The sequence below is a fragment of the Ostrinia nubilalis genome, chromosome 23 (assembly GCF_963855985.1).
Source record: "Ostrinia nubilalis chromosome 23, ilOstNubi1.1, whole genome shotgun sequence".
NCBI classification, from domain to species: Eukaryota; Metazoa; Arthropoda; class Insecta; order Lepidoptera; family Crambidae; genus Ostrinia; species Ostrinia nubilalis.
In genome coordinates, this window is record NC_087110.1 from 4,238,115 (window position 1) to 4,255,535 (window position 17,421).

A 17,421-nucleotide genomic window follows, 5' to 3' on the forward strand; every position below is an offset into this window, starting at 1 on the left:
AAACGGAGTCTGGTAAATTGGTAAATCTATGTACTGTGCCTAAGCAGATGAGGCGAAGAAAATCGGCAAGACCTGGAGCGAGATCAAGCGTGAAGCTCAAGACCGAACGCGATGGCAGACTGTTGTGGACGCCCCCTGCTCCATCTAGGGGACATAGGACCTTAAGTCAACTGTGCCTAAAAATAAATAAATACGAGTAAACTACGACCTTATAAAGTACAATACAATAGCTTTGTTTTTCCACCCTTTTGAGTTATAAGGCTAGTGGGCACATCCAATTACGTTTATCTGAACCGTTAATCTAACGGTTCAGTTATTTGTAACTGTAACTGAAGTGAACCGTGGTTTGGCTTTGTTTCTACGCGATTAGGGTTTCCCATTATAGGGTTAAATATTATTTTGTTATAGATTTGTATGCGAATGTAGGTTAAACGAACTTTATGCTTAATGTCCCAAAATTCAACGATACGACGACTACCTTAGGAAAAATAAGAAAAATAAATAAGATCGATTTTTAGAGCACGGTGTATAATTTTAATTGTGCTAAAGCAGTGTTTGAGTTTTAACCATTAATTATGCTATTCTACTAATCACACTCACACTACAACAAACAGTTCGACCATCAAAATCAGTCTAGTAATTTAGGAGTTACAGAAATTATACGAACGAAGTCTAATTTCAACTTACCCCCATGATTTTTTCTTTTACTCATATTCGCGTCTCGTCTGAAACTCTTAATAACTTATCAAATCAATTTGATTTAGTTGTAACAAAAACGAACAGTCTGTTTGTATTATTTGATTTTGTCGGTGACCCTAAATAGATCTATCGAGTATTAATATCATAGACAATTTCTTATTTCATAAATTGGTGTCCCTTCAAATAGCAACAGCGTGGAATGAGACGCGCTAAAAGAGGAAAAAATTACGACAAAACGTCAAGAAAACTGACAATTCTGACAACATGAGTACCAGTGAAAATAAATAATAAATTGTAGCGATGCTTCTTAAAAGGAATCTCTTACGAAATGATCAAACGGTTGCTTGTTTTAACTATGGTTTGTGACATAGTAAGCTCGGCCTGTAAGTACCACTTTTATGAAGCTAAAAAGCTCTTGCAAAAAGCTAAGACTTTTCCCAAACCCTAGCCTGAAACTTCCTGAAAAAAGCTTGACTCTTCTTTACATTCTAATTTATTGAGAAAAAGCACAAAGCAGCATGATTCAAATCAATCAAAAATGAGGAGATCCTCAGGAGAACCAAAGTGACCGACAAGCCTCGCAGAGTTGCTTAAATCTAGTGGCAGTGGGCGGGGCACATAGCTCGCAGAGCTTATGGCCGCTGGGTCAGAAAAGTTCTCGAGTGGCGACACGTACCTTATTGGCTCTGAATTACTTGTTAATGACGCAAACTTTTTGATTGGGTCCACGATTTCTTAAATAAAAAGGTGTAGTTCAACCCATCAGAAGGACGACAGTAATTCAAAGGGTTCTTTTTGCCCGTCCGCATTCTAACCACACCCGGGCACCCTAAGTTGCTTAATCCCACATCCATCTCAACTCCCACACTTATTATGACTTATTTATCTAAACCTATCTACCTACATAAAATTTATACTAATATTATAAAGCTGAAAATGTTGTTTGCTTGAACGCGCTAATCTTAGCAAGTGCTGGTCCGATTTGAAAAAATATTTTTGTGTTGGATAGCCCGTTTGTTGAGGAAGGCATAGCCATTAGGGGCGGAGCAGCAAAGAAAAATGTTGCAAAAACGGAAAATATTATTCAAACTATTTTCACATGTACGAAGTCACGGGCACAGCTAGTTATATTTATAGTAGTTTACAATCTCTACCACCTAGATCTTTACGACGACGAGTCAACGCGCCGGACCTTCCCCACGTCTGAAGAGATGGAGTTTGAACCTGTCACCACCCTCACGAAGGATAAGGAGAAGATGGTACTGATGAAGAATATCAACTGCGAAGACTTCTCCAGGTTTTTATAAAAATGCTTAGCGTAAGATAGGTGGACAAACTGACCAACGTGACTGACATAGCTCGCAGAATCGCTAAAATGAAGTGGCAGCGGGTGGGGCACATAGATCGTAGAGCTGATGGCCGCTGGGGCAGAAAAGTTCTCGGGCGACCACGAACCGGAAGACGTAGTGTGGGCAGGCCTCCCACTAGGTGGACCGACAATCTTGTGCAGGTCGCGGGAGGTGCCTGGATGTAAGCATCGAATGACTGGTCTTTGTAGAAAACCTTGGGGGAGGCCTTTGTCCAGCAGTGGATGTATTTCGGCTGAAACGAACGAAGATAGGTACCACGGTATTCAAACGTCCCTGCATTGCCGGGATCAACATTCCCCCGGAACAAACTTTACCTTCATTGGTTGGGTTTTTGTGGCGGTCAAGCTGTAGATCCTGGCTACACAGGAGTTGCAGTGGTGGGAACGAGAGGTGAGAATAGTCCCGAAACGTCCCTGCATTGCGCACCCTTTTGAGGAATATCGAACTAGAGTCGGTATCTCCTCGAAGGGATGCGCGATGCCAAAAGCAAGGGCGTCTGCTGAATACCAGCTTCTTGACACGCCCTTACGACTTCTTGATAAAGGCTGAGCAGGAGCCTATTGATGCAGTGCCTCAGTAATTGTTTTTGTTCTTCTTGTATTGTTGTTGTTTATTAATTACTGTGTCAATAAAGTTTTCTATTTCTGTTAGATATGCCCTGAACTGTACCGTGGAAGCTGCTATAGTGTACAACTCCAGTAGAAAGTCGCCTCCGATGCCAGCGAAGGTTGCTGATTGGTGCAAGTAAGACAAACATCTTAATAGAATATTTTTTTTTAATTCAAATTCAAGACGTTTATTTCATGTCACATTACAATTGATATGTTGTTGCAAAATAGAGGTATACATGTGACTTCTTTAAAGCAAGCGCAGCCTACTACTTGATTTCGAAAACGGTACCTTCAACTGACGACAAACGTGAGTGTTTTCATACACGCATTTCATGCTTGCATGCATACTTAGACGAATTACAAAACGTACACAAACGTTCACAAAATCAAACAAAAGCATTACTCCAGCCTAGTAGTACTTTATATTATCTGTACTCAGGCGTTTTTTGTATGTAGTTAGTAGTTGATGAAACGGTGCCTGTTTGCGTATTCGACAAAATTCGATGCTCAACCTTCGAATTAAACGATAACGTGACAATTTTGATTCTCAAAATAAGTTTCGTGCAACCATTTCTCATACTAAGTTCACTTTACGACATGGTCACAAGGGCGCTGTTGTAGTTTTCGTACTAAATATTTTGATGGTGATTCGAATACGCAAACGATTCGAACTCGAAAGTTTTTCGGTCAGCCGTACTGATACCCGACCGTTTACCACCTGTGTGTTTAGCGCTTTACAACTAAATAAAGGTGAATGAACCTGTTTACAAAATCTCTAGGAAACAAATGGTACTCACACACGTACATAATAACATTTTTAGATCTATGGAATGGGGTAAACGAGTAATGGAAAAACTTTCTTTAATAATAAATATTTATTGTAGCAAAACCACGTGTGGGTAACAAAAACTGAGCAAGAGATAGTCAAACTGGCCCACAGAGGGTTCCGTAATCATTCATCTCCTAATTTGTCGCTTAGAAAACATTATCTTCTATGTTAATGGCCAAATATGTAGAGTTACAAATTGCTATTTTCTTTTATTTATGCTATGATATCCTACTTCTGTTATTTCATGATTTCTTGATAAACGTGATCATGAGAATTTGATTTTTCAAAGTTAACGAGTACCTACAATTTATGTTTTGACTTATACTCATACATACAACATAAACGTCGGTACCTATCCTTTAATTAAGTAAACTTAAAAGTTAGATGTTTTTCACACCATCAAGCCTTGCCGACTTTAGTAATTTAATTAATCTATATCTATACTAATATTACTGAACCGATTTTGATGAAATTTGGCATAGAGATAGTTTGAGTCCCGGGAAATAACATAGGATAGTTTTTGTCCCGGTTTTTGAAACAGGGACGCGCGCGATAAAGTTTTTCTGTGACAGATAAAATTCCACGCGGGCTAAGCCGTGGGCGGAAAGCTAGTTAATAATAATAATAGTTATTAAATGCCCAAATTAAAAAAAAATGGTTATTAATCTCAATTTGATACTTCCTAACGTTTAAGAGAAAAAAGATGAGATACTGACAATGAAGTTACTGTACAAGAGTTGTTTTGTTTCTTTCCGAACCCTAAAAAATTTAAATAATACGTATATTGTTCCTTTTTCATAATCAAGGAACAAGGTGATCGACCTGTAATATGCTGCCCGTGTGCCCGTATGAATCGTTCGTTGACTCCAATAAACTGTGCCACAAAAATTCACAAACATTTTGCGCCATTTTCTCTATCAGAGCAAATTTGTTTCATACCCTAAGGAAATATTACTAAATAAATAATATTCTCAGAACGTGGAACGGAAAATAATATTGATGGATTAAATTGTTTTTTGTGTTAAACAGAGCTCTCAAAAAATACGAAATGTGTGGAAATATCAATGTTTGATGTCACTTCCAGGTATTTAATTTAAATGACAACAAACAAAGCATATAAAAAAGCATTTAATATACTCGTACCAATGAAAACAGAGTCCAGGTTTTCAAACAGATTTTTCTCAATAACAGTTGCTTTAAGTAAATAACAGATGCTTGCTTATGTAAAGCAGCAAATCAAACGCGCAGCGTTGAATAGAGCTGTGATTGGTTCGTGTGTCACCCTGTGCGTCCAAGGTCCACGCGCACTGTGAGACCTCATACTAATGTCTGTGAATACGGGCGTAAACTCAATCAATCAATCAATAAAGCATTTATCATCATCTACTCATCAACTAATACGGGCGTTTCTTCTCAGCACTTGCCATAATATGTTTGTCTCGAAGCGCTGATAGGGCCCAAAAGATAAGGAGACGTGACATGTAAAGTGCCCCATAAGGGCTACCTTTTCTTTTTTATTATAATACTATATTTGACGTTCATAAGTGCCACTTGTGGTCTAAACTGAATAAATATTTTTGATTTTGATTTTGATAATGGTCCCTCCACAGAGCAATCCGGCATCTTACGAACTGTGCCATAGACTGGAACTCAGACTGCCGCGAAGTGACCGAGAACCACTTCAATGAGGAGAGCATCAAGGGGCATATGCACGTCGTCGACAACATCTGTGACGACGAGTGGTTTCTGTCGCGTAAGCAATTTTGAACCTCATTGTGTTTGAGTAAAGTCGAGATTAGAATGGAGACGCCTAATTGGCGACGAGGTTTCTCAAATTAAAGTGGTTAGTATTGCGACTGTGAAATCTGTGGGATAAAGATATTTTAGGATTCACTTTTTAATATTAAAATGGTATAAATTAAAGACTTTTCAACTATTTCTTTAACGAAGAGAGCATCAAGGGGCTTATGCACGTCGTGGACAACATCTGCGACGATGAGTGGTTTCTGTCGCGTAAGCCATTTTAGACTCTATTGCAATTACTTAGAGTTGAAATTAGGTTAAAGATGCTTAATTGGCGACGAGGTTTCTCAAATTGAAGTGGTAAGTATTGTGACTGGAAATCTGTGGGATAAAGATATTTTAGGATTAACTTTAGTAATCTTAAATGGTACCTATATTTAAGTTAAAGACCATTTTTGTGAATTCAACGAGGAGAGCATCAAGGGGCATATCCACGGCGTCGACAACATCTGCGACGACGAGTGGTTTCTGTCGCGTAAGCAATTTTAGACCCTATTGCAATTACATAGAGTTGAAATTAGGTTAAAGATGCTTAATTGGCGACGAGGTTTCTCAAATTGAAGTGGTAAGTATTGTGACTGTGAAATCCGTGGGATAAAGATATTTTAGGATTAACTTTAGTAATCTTAAATGGTATAAGTTGAAGACCATTTTTGTGAATTCAACGAGGAGAGCATCAAGGGGCATATGCACGGCGTCGACAACATCTGCGACGACGAGTGGTTTCTGTCGCGTAAGCCATTTTAAACCCTATTGCAATTATATAGAGTTGAAATTAGGTTAAAGATGCTTAATTGGCGACGAGGTTTCTCAAATTGAAGTGGTAAGTATTGTGACTGTGAAATCTGTAGGATAAAGATATTTTAGGAATAACTTTATTAATATTAAAATGGTATAAATTGAAGACTTTTCAACAATTTCTTTAAAGAAGAGAGCATCAAGTGGCATATGCACGTTGTCGACAACATCTGCGACGACGAGTGGTTTCTGTCGCGTAAGCCATTTTAGACTCTATTACAATTACATAGGGTTGAAATTAGGTTGAAGATGCTTAATTGGCGACGAGGTTTCTCAAATTGAAGTGGTAAGTATTGTGGCTGTGAAATCTGTGGAATAAAGATATTTTAGGATTAACTTTAGTAATCTTAAATGGTATAAATTGAAAGACTTTTCAACTATTTCTTTGACGAAGAGAGCATCAAGGGGCATATACACGTTGTTGACAACATCTGCGACTACGAGTGGTTCCTGTCGCGTAAGCAATTTTAGACTCTATTGCAATTACATAGAGTTGAAATTAGGTTAAAGATGCTTAATTGGCGACGAGGTTTCTCAAATTGAAGTGGTAATTAGTGTGACTGTAGAATCAGTGAGATGAAGATTTAAAAATGAAGGCGACTATAGCCCAACGATTCAGGCAGGATCCAAGGAACGCGGTTTCGAAGGTATGGGAGAGAGACTTCAGATGTGCTTAGGGTTGCCAGGCGTCCGGCTTTAGCCGGACATGTTTGGCTTTTTAGGGACTTGTCCGGCCAAATATTGCCTTGTCCGGCCTGTCCGGCTTTTGTTAGGCTTTTTATTTGGTTGTCGCGCCTGGTGAAAGTCGAGCCACAGAATCATATGAAGAAGCGCACGCATCAGGATGTTTGATAGCAACCGGTGATGATAGTACTCACTAATGAGCTGACACTAATTGCACCCTCGTCACATGTCCGGCTTTTAGGATAAAATGTCCGGCCAAATGAAGCACAAAGTCCGGCTTTTGTGATTTTGGACCTGGCAACCCTATGTGCTCAGATTTGTATGCTCGCTCACGTCATATTATGTCATTGCCACCCCTTCCCTGCCGCTCCCATACCTCAGGCACTACGTCTATTAGAATAGAATAGAATAGAATAGAAAACTTTTTATTTGCAAGAAAGTTATACAAGCAGGTAAGACATAGATTAAAACAGAGAGAAATAAACAAGTGGACAATTAACTGCTTGTGCCCCTCTGACAAAAAGGCACCCGCTCAGCGTACATCAAGACCGCCAGGGCTTGTCTTGAAACTGATTTTCAGCGGGGGCCCTCTGTTGTCACGGCGTACCCCTGCTGACGGAGATGCAAGAGGAGAAAGGAGTCCACAAGTCCGGCAGCAGGGAGAACGCAGCAGCGCTCGACCTTATATTTTTATAGTGTGTACTTATTTTACAAATTATTTCAGAATAAAATATCTCAAATTGACTTACAAATGGCGCCACGTGCTCCCAACTTCCGTGATCTCGCCAAAAGCTTTTAATCCAAAACTCTATTAAGCATCGACATGCTAATCTGAAAATAAATTAAAACTCCGGCCTCGAAAGTTTCCAAGTACAGACTATAGCACATCAAGCTTCACTGTGGCTTCTTATGTCCTTGGAATAGAGTATATTTTGCAGCAGAAATGTGCTGTCGTCTGTACACCAAGGACATTAACGTTGCGAACTTCGTAAGCGTTTTTCCCAAAGAATATTATAGAGATAGGAGAATTTCAAAAGAGCATTCTCTATAATATTTTCCATTTTTCATTATGAACTATATGCCACGCGAACTGTGAACTATCCTTGTGCAGTTCCCCCATAAAACTTCTTAGGGCTGGCTCATTCTCTACTATTTATACAGGGTGACATTTAAATCATTGGCAATTTGACATCCTTTTAATATAAGACTACTCATGATGCAGTACATTCTCCAGTAAATGAGAAAAATCGAACTTCAAAACTTGTATAAATAATTAATGTGACCAAATTACCGCAAAGAAGTTTCAAGCAGAGGCCTATTGGTGGTATAAAAAAAAAATCACTTACAAAATCTTTAAGGAATTTGATCCTACACTTTCGCAGAAAAGTTTAATCCTCGACGAGACATTTTTTTTTTATAACTTTTTACTATTTAAAACCTCTTTTTGCGCCCATTTCCATTCCGTCTGTAAAGCTTTTTACTTAAAAAGTATAGGAAGACACCCCTAACAACAGCTCAGTTATTTTTAAGTAGCTATTTGTACTTTATTATTGTGAAGCTTCCTTTGTAGTTGGCTTATAACGCTTATTTTATCACTTGTTATTCAAGATTTGTTCATGATTATTATGGATATTTATTTTTCTTTGAACAGTCAAAGTCAACTCTTATGACTTTCGCGATGTAAGGTCATGACCTGACCCATCTGATAGTAGCCATTTCCGTATGGTAATATCCTATCCTACTAATATTATAAATTCAAAAGTTTGTATGGATGTTTGGATGTTGTTAACATGTTTGTTACTCTTTCACGCAAAAACTACTGAACAGATTTTGATGAAACTTTGCAGTATTATAGTTTATAACCCAAAATATCATATTGGCTATAATTTATGACGATCTGTGAAAAACTAAACGCGGGTGAAGCCGCGGGCAAAAGCTAGTATTACAGATAAAAAAACACCTGGATGTTGGTCTGGACCAATACAAACTTAGTTCATGCTCATAAATATTATTGTACCATGCGGGAATCGAACCCGCGACCTCGGCATAGTACTTAGTCCGTTACGAAACACTAATAGAAACCTAACGAACGCTTTGATGTGTCCCCAGCTCTATCCAGGCAAAGATGTACACCGTGATAAAATCTTCACGATGATTTTGGACGACAAACGTATGGGCTTATCGCGCAAAATCGATAAAATGGCTCGAGAAAAATTTATCGTAGTGCGCATTTTAGGCCTGCTACCGGGCTAGGATGCGCGCCGTGATAAAATCTTATCGACAATTTTCAACGACAAACGTATGGGGCTGAAACGATGAAAGCTTATCGTGGCGCGATAAAAGCCTACTGGACACAAAATTCCGTTTTTCTCGGCTGACTTCTCAAATTCGCAGTCGTAACATATTCACGCATCTGACTTGCAAATTGTCACTTTGATGAAATTGCGTGAGTAAGCAAAAAACGGCTGTAAAAGTTTAGTACGCGAACAGATATACATTTCCCACTGTCTACTGGTCGGTAGTAACAATATTCGAGTATAGTCATGACGATATCAAATTAAAGAAAGAAAGATACATTTATTACAATGGACATCACACAAATACAGGCAATTACATAGACATGACAGTGGCACATAATAATGGAAGAAAAAATAAAAACAAGAGTAAACTGAGCAGTGCCATCCATTCAAAAAGAAGATGCCCACTGCAACGGGACACCACTCAGCATATGCCGTGGCCTACGGTGACGAAGGCCATGGCTCTGGTTTTAAATTAAACTTTTTCTTCTCCATCTATTGCAGTCTCCTTTTTCATCTTACACTTTAAGCCTGCCGGCGTGACAGTGACGTAATAAATATGAACGTGGCTTTATTTATTATCCATACTTCACAATACGACAGCCCTAAGAGTGAATGAGTAGTTGACTGTAGTAGAAGTAAAGTCCGGTCGCCGAGCACGAGAATTTCGTCCAATGACCTCAAGCTACCCAGCCTTATAAGCGATAAGGATGGGTTGCTATATTGCTTTCACGCCCTGTATGACAGAGGCTTTATACACGTAGGTTATCATTATAAAAATGTTTTTTAAAACTTAGTTACATTACATGCAACAACTTTCGTATGAAGATAAAGACACAAAAAGCTACAATGGCGTCTTTCATTGTTTAGAAATCAAAGCAGTCGTCTGGCAAGCAAAGAGGCGTGGTTTCGATTCCGCCTTAGGCATTTTTTTTTGAAGTTATCAAAAATTGCATCTACATGTTATGGTTTTAATGTTTCTTTCTCAGGGTACGACGATCTCCCCATGTGCATAGAAGCCACGTCGGATGAGTGGGAAGCCTGCTACTTGGTCTTCAAGCAGCAGGTAGACGAGCAGAAGAATAAAACGCTGGAATGGACGCATTTTGAGACACACTTCTATTTGTGCTGGTAATATTAAAAACACTTTATTGTACACCACACACACACAAAATAATAAAAAAATACACAAAAGAGTAGAATTTAGGTGGTCTTATTGCTATAAAGCGACTCTTCCAGACAACCTAGGGAGATGACAGTTGTTTAAGATAACAACTGCACTCAGGAGGATTTGATGAGTGCTACTGACAACGCCACTCTTGTGGCGGACTTATGGGCTGACACTGTGTAGGTTTGTTGTCGACACGAAAAGAAGAAGAAGATAAGTAAGATTGTAAACATAAGATAATTCCTCCTTTTACCTCTAATACATTAGAGAGGGTCGTCCTCCTGCAATGTAGACTAAATAAATGACTTGGTGATAATGATGATGGTGATGAAGCTTAATGAATAATGACCCTCTAACCCGCCGACATGTTGTTAAAAGTCTTAGGCTTGGTTGCACCATCTTACTTTGACAAACGTCAAAAATCTGTCAAACTCCATACAAAAAGCACCGGTTATCGTCATAATTGCTGTCAAAGTAAGATGGTGCAACCCACCCTTTTAAAATAATACAAGTCGCCGACATGATTCTTTAGAAACCGGGCTGTCTTGGCGATTTTGGTACGAGTATGTAGAGTCCTTTAGATAATAAACTTCTATGTTTATGATGAGCCCAACTCATTGAAAAAGCCTTGTATATGTCTTAACAACAAATAACTGTTTTTAAATGTTACTGGCATAAACATCACAAACAGATGCCAAAATATCTTACCATAAACAAAATCTTCCTTCCACTTATTAGGTATTCTCCGCAAAATCCACCTAAGTATTTCCTCCTAAATTTTAAAATTGAGGAATCCCAGATCAAAAATGCAGCTCGCCTCCAGAGCCGGATTAAGGGGCAGCTACTAAACCTTAATCTACAAGAGAAGACAGCAAAAACATTTTAAAAGTATTATTCTAAAAGACTTAGTTTATAATTTCCAGTTTAGAATCAAAATCAGAAACGTGCTCCTTTTGAGTTCCGGAACATTATTATAATTCTATGAATAAAAACTAGTTTAATATCTTAAAATCATATTGTGTTCCTAAACGCATATTTCCAAAGAGAGTTTTTTCAAAATGGTCACCCAGTTATCTAGTTTTTGTATATAATTTTCATTGATAAGTTATGTAAGTAATTATTTTCATTACAAAACTTCTGTAGTAGTGGGGAAGGTAATAGTTTTATCACAGAGTTCTTAAGGGTAGTAAAATAACTAAATGCTGTAGTAAAAAACTAGTAAAATAACTAAATCCTGCCCTGCTCACCTGAGATTCCAGCTTTACCAGGTTATGCGATGCAGCCCCGGTTTGCTGGAATATGTTAAACTTTTCCACTAAAATTGGGGGTAGTATGAAAAGTTTCTGACAGGTCGCACAGTTCATTTAACTTTATAGAGCGCCGAAATTTCTAGAAAGGTTCTAATTTTGAAATGTTTGTGTTTTTTTTTTAAATTGATGCGTTTAGGTTACGTACCTATTTTTTTTTTGTTAAAAAAATTCAGCCACATGAAGTCCACTGCTGTAAATTAGCCTCCTCCAATGATTTCAAGATTGGCCGGCTGGTAGCGGCCTGCATCCAGCCCCTTCCAGCTACCATTACGAAGTTGTCTGTCTACCTTGTGGGTGTACGTCCTGCGTTTAATCTTATTCTACTCTTTCTCTACACATTCTTATTATCTTTTACTATGTCCAAGGTCATAAAGGTAGCAGGAAGGCTGGATGTAGGCCGCTACCAACCGGGCAATATGGAAATCATTGAGAGAGGCCTTTGTTCAGCTGGACGTCTTATGGCTGAAATAATGATGTCCAAGCTAACTTCGCTCGCTCCGCTTACAGCGCTCGCGCTCAATTCCGCCGGTGCACGCTTGAATCGCTCTTCTCTTCTCACTCGAAGTGCACACACGAGCAGTCGACTACCCTCCAAAAGTTCTCAGTAATCGTCTCTGAAGGTGATGTGTTTCAGGTATCGTTATTTTCAACAATTGGTGTGTGTAATTTGATCGCTGTCTGTTTTGGTAGAGTGTTTACGCCTGTATTCACAAACATTACTGTGAGATCTCATAGTGCGCGTGGACGCACAGAGTGACACGAACCAATCACAGAGCTCTATTGTAAGCTGTGCAAGCATCGTTTGTGAATACGGGCGTTAGAATTCTGTTGATGTGTAATTGTAAGATTTTTGGGAACAATTATTTTGCGATTTATAAAGTTTTAAATTGTATTTTGTTAGTTGATATTCTTCACTCAGGCGAGGTAACAAGCAATTTTAAGTATAGGTCTAGCGCTAAGAGTAGGCGCACACCGTTGATTTTTCGTCGGCCGATAGTTTAGTCGGGCAGTTGATCAGTATGGACACGTATGGGAGTGCGCACACTACGCCGATTCGATTTGGCCGATTCTTCATACAATTTAAAATCGGGCACAACTATCGGCCAACTAAAAATCAACGGTGTGCGCCTACTCTTACTTAGTGCTTGAGGCTTACCTCAGCAGGCAGCAGAGCGGCAGGGGCGTGTTTTTGTAACGTCAAACGTCAGCGAGACTTCAAATCTCTTTTTTTTTTCTTTTTTTTTAATGGCAACCAAACCTCTCTGGGAGGTTTATTTCTGCCAATGTCGAGTGAAAAATAATTGACAAAGTTATCAATAGAACGTGGGTGTTTCAGTTCTATTGATTTTTCATGGATTCCGTGGAGTTAAGTATGCCCGTAAGCAGGTTTCGAGACGCCACCGGGTCCAAAGCGGGTTGGTCATACGACAACCCACTCGACACTCGATGCGCGCTCAAATTCGAAGTATTTCAATGTTTTTTATAATTTATCACTTCACTGCACTTTAGAACACAAAATAACACCAGTACACTAAAGTCCATTAAATAATAAATTGAAACCATTAAAACAGATCGACCATGCTTCCCGTTCAACTACCCTCCACGGAATCCTTCAGATCTCCTTCACATTTATAAGCTCTGTCACGTCATAATGTGTCAATGTCACTCCTCCCGTGCCGCTCCCGAGGCTTCCGGCGACTGGGACCGCAATTAACTGGGACCGCGATCCCAGTCGCAGGATCTTTAAAAATTACATAATATTCTTCCGGCAACTGGGACCACTCGTAAATGATAACTGAAATAAAACAATGTACAGTCACACTAAACATTTTTTAGGTGAAATAATTAAAGAAAAATCCTTTTTAATTTAAAAACATACTTTATTAATATAAAATGTTTATTTAAAAAGGGCTACTTGACCTTTAAATCGACGAAGCTTTATACACCATAGCTTGGTAAATGATAAATAAAAAATGATTCGTTTAATTTATAGTACTTATAGTAGATTCTAAGGGGAAAAATAATAAGCATTAAAATATGTTGTACTACATACATGAAATTCAGTAAATAATAATTTACTGGTAGAAAATGTTTTAAAGTATTCAGTCCAATATTAGTATTTGTATTAATGTATGTAATTATGTAAAAATGGCCTAGCTTAATCTACTTATTGCTAAGCGCATAGTATAAAATCATGTCTAGAACGAGTCAATGATAATTCAAATAAATAATTTAGAATTTTTACCTTCTTATGACTGTACCGATTTTAGGCTGAATAATATATTTTTCTAAGTTATCTATGAGTGGTCCCAGTTGCCGGAAGAAAATTATTTATTTTTTACGGATCCGGCGACTGGGACCGCGGTCCCAGTTAATTGCGGTCCCAGTCGCCGGAAGCCTCCCGCTCCCATACCTCAGGCACTGACTGCGTTAAACAATAGACCTATAGTTGCTATTCAGTTTTAAATTGTAATATCTTGCTATTTGATATTGTTCACTCGGACGAAGTAACAAGATATTTTAGGAATTTTGAAGATAGCTTTATTAAAGTTTGTATAATACTTGTTCATAGTTGTTTATAGAAAACTAGCTTTCCGCCCGCGGCTTTGCCCGCGTGGAATTTTGTCTGTCACAGAAAACTTTATATCGCGCGTCACTGTTTAATTTTCATCCCGGTTTTTGAAACCGGGATAAAAACGGGATAATTATTTATGTCCTTTCCCGGGACTCAAACTATTTCCCTGCCAAATTCATCAAAATCGGTTCAGTGGTTTAGGCGTGAAAGAGAGACAGACAGAATTACTTCCGCATTTATAATATTAGTATAGATTTAGATTTGTGTAACTTTGATTATTATTAAATGTAGCATTTGATTATCATAAACTTTATGTTTAAATGTACTTTGTTTCAACTAACTAAATGAACCTTTAACTCCTTTAAAGTACAAAAGATTTTTTTTCCAAAAAATGAGGCATACTCAAAAATGTCTCTAACCTTCATATTGTCTAAAATGGTGTATGTCTTGTTGGTGTTAATAAATAAATAAATAAATAAGTATGTCTCATTATCATTTTTTCTTAGCAGCGATTTCATTCAAATATTTGGCTGGTGCTGAAAATTTCAGCGTGAAATTAAGTTTAACAAACTCAAATATCAAATAACGCATGTTCAACCCGTACGTGTCTTATTAACGATTTCGCTGAAGTGCTTAAAATGGCGAAGCGTCGGCGATTCTTAAAGGTTCAGCCAAACCAACGCGATCAGCCCGCGTGCGCGATGGCGATCAATGCGTTTACGACTGTAAACCTGTTGAACCTTAGTCTAGTAAAGGTGAAGGTTCGTGCCGTGACAGAGACGCAGAAAGACAAAGCGACAAAATCTCTTAAGAGACCGGGAAAAGAGACTGAGACAAAAGACCGAGACAAAAGACCGAGACAAAAGACCGAGATAAAAGACCGAGAAAATAATCCGAGACAAGAGACCGAGAGAAAAGAAAGAGACAAGAGACCAATTCAAAGGAACGAGACAAAAAATCGGGACAAAAGCGAGACAAAAGACCGAGACAAATACCGAGACAAAAGACCGAGACAAACGATCGATACAAAAGAACGAGACATAAGACCGATACAAAATAACGAGACAAGAGACCGAGACAAATAATCGATACAAAAGAACGAGACAAAAGACCGAGACAAGAGACCAATACAAAAGAACGAGACAAAAGACCCAGACAATAGACCAAGACAAGAGACCAGTTCAATGGAACGAGACAAAAGACCGAGGCAAAAGACTAAGACAAAAGAACGAGACAAAAGTCCGAGACGGATACTGAGACAAAAGACCGAGACAAAAGAACGAGACAAAGGACCGAGACAAAAGACCGAGACAAAAGACCGAGACAAGATACCGATACAAGAGCCGTAAGTCAAGTCGCTTGTCTCAGTAGCATCGCGAACCGCCTTTACCACAGAGGAAAACTCTGATTTCAGTTGGTAACACGAAAACAATTTGTTGGAGTTGCACTCCTTAAATTTTCCGGGAAATGTTAGCGAATTCTCGATAACAACTTTTAGCGTTCGCGTTGTTTCGTTAAGATATTTTGCCGGCGCCATTTTGTAGAATAGGGGTTGATAATGAAACGGGCGGTTTCAATTGCTTACCCACTGCTGGATTTTAATTGAGTTTCATCCACTTGTATGAAAACTAACAGTATTCGCAAACATCACTATGAGGTATCACAGTGCGCGTGGACGCACAGGGTGACACATGAACCAATCACAGAGCGCTATTCATCGCTGTGCGTTCGATTTGCTGCTTCACTTAAGCAAGCATCGTTTGTGAATACGGGCGTTCAAATTTCATGTGAGAACGGAAATTCGGAAAACGGAAAATACCCTGTATTTTCCGTAACTTTTATAACAGATTTTAGTCGGTTTGATTTCCGGATCAAGTAAGTGAATTTTCGGAAATCTCTGAATGCAGTTTTCTTTTTTTTTTCAAAAATAAAGGAATGTTTTCTTTGAGTAATATTTTTTATGCACAGTTTTAAGAGTACTTTCCCTTCAGAAAATTCCAACCTGTATACCGGTTATCCCAGATTTTGTCTCGAAGCCGGTACATGCACGGTTGCCAAAAGTTCGGTCGTTCGTTCGTTTCAGCCAAATGAGGTCCACTGCTGGACGAAGGCCTCTCCCAAGGATTTCCATAACGACCGGTCCTGCGCTGCCCGCATCCAGGCACTTCCCGCGACCTTCATCAGATCGTCGGTCCACCTAGTGGAAGGCCTGCCCACGCTACGTCTTCCGGCCCGTGGTCGCTACTCGAGAACTTTTCTGCCCCAACGGCCATCGTCTCTACAAGCTATGTGCCCCGCCTACTGTATTTTTTGTAACTCATTCCAAAAGTAATTATAATTAAAGACTAAGTAAATGTTCTCTTTTCTTCAGGACTGTGATTCGAATATGATGTACGCCAACTGCCCCGAAGGCGACCCTCGGCCTACCAAGCACCATCTCTCAAAGCTGATGAACATTGCACCCGCAAGCAACGCCATACGGCTGTGTCTACGTGATATGCTCTTTGTAGTTGCTTTTGTACTGTGTTTGATGCATTGGTTTTGATTATATTTTTTGTTGTTATCTTTTGTGAACTTCATTTAAGAACGAAGCACATTTGTCAACCTGGAAACTAATCGTAACCGTTTAGCTCGGGGCGGTCAGTATTCTTTATATGAAACTCCGTAGTTCAACGCATACTTACCGTAACGTCTGGGCTGGCCTCGCGGCGGAAGGCGTTACAGTGTTGATCCCTTTGCAGGTTGATAAGTGTGCTATGACATTTATTCATTAAACCTGCTTATAACACATTGTCATCACTCATGGGAGTACGTCCAAAGGTAGACTGATGATCATAGAAAGTTTGCAGGAAGGCGCTGGAAATCATTGAGGGAAGCCTAAGTATGTTTAAAGCAGAGGATGTTCCTGTGGCTCAAATGATGATGATAATTATTATTTCATACTAATCTAGTCCCAAACTAAGGAAAGCTTGTCCTTTGGATATCAGCTATCAGAGAAGGGATACTTGTTAGTTGAAGTAGGTAGGTGTTAGTATATTTGATAGCTTTTATAAAATTAGGACGGTAGTTGTGAATGTTCAGTAGTCGCGCGACGCTCACGTCGTAATGGGACTTTTATTTTGGATTTCGAAGGAATATGTTAATCGGCGGGAACATTATGTTTAGTGTAGTGTGAGTGTGTAGTATAGTGTAGTGTCAGTATGTGTACAATCAGTGAAAAGTGTGGATCAAGTGAAATATAACAACCGGGACCCAGAACAAAACGCTGTCCACCCAC

At 39.0% G+C, this 17,421-nt stretch overlaps 1 protein-coding gene across 1 annotated transcript; it reads left to right on the forward strand.

Moving 5' to 3' along the window:
- The first annotated feature begins 908 nt into the window (after nucleotides 1-908).
- Nucleotides 909-16,689, forward strand: LOC135083164 (uncharacterized). The gene is made up of 7 exons (XM_063977899.1): nucleotides 909-1,082; nucleotides 1,861-1,996; nucleotides 2,721-2,813; nucleotides 5,120-5,262; nucleotides 10,081-10,222; nucleotides 12,077-12,203; nucleotides 16,516-16,689. The coding sequence occupies exons 1-7, from the start codon at nucleotides 1,028-1,030 to the stop codon at nucleotides 16,687-16,689; spliced, it is 870 nt and encodes a 289-aa protein (XP_063833969.1). The 5' UTR covers nucleotides 909-1,027.
- Nucleotides 16,690-17,421: the final 732 nt, after the last annotated feature.

What these genes read in the sequence shown, in the direction of transcription:
- LOC135083164 (XM_063977899.1), top strand. Translation starts at nt 1,028, where the DNA reads ATGATCAAACGGTTGCTTGTTTTAACTATGGTTTGTGACATAGTAAGC. An exon ending in AACTGCGAAGACTTCTCCAG is followed by an intron (nt 1,997 to 2,720) that starts GTTTTTATAAAA and finishes TATTTCTGTTAG; the next exon opens with ATATGCCCTGAACTGTACCG. An exon ending in CGACGAGTGGTTTCTGTCGC is followed by an intron (nt 5,263 to 10,080) that starts GTAAGCAATTTT and finishes TTTCTTTCTCAG; the next exon opens with GGTACGACGATCTCCCCATG.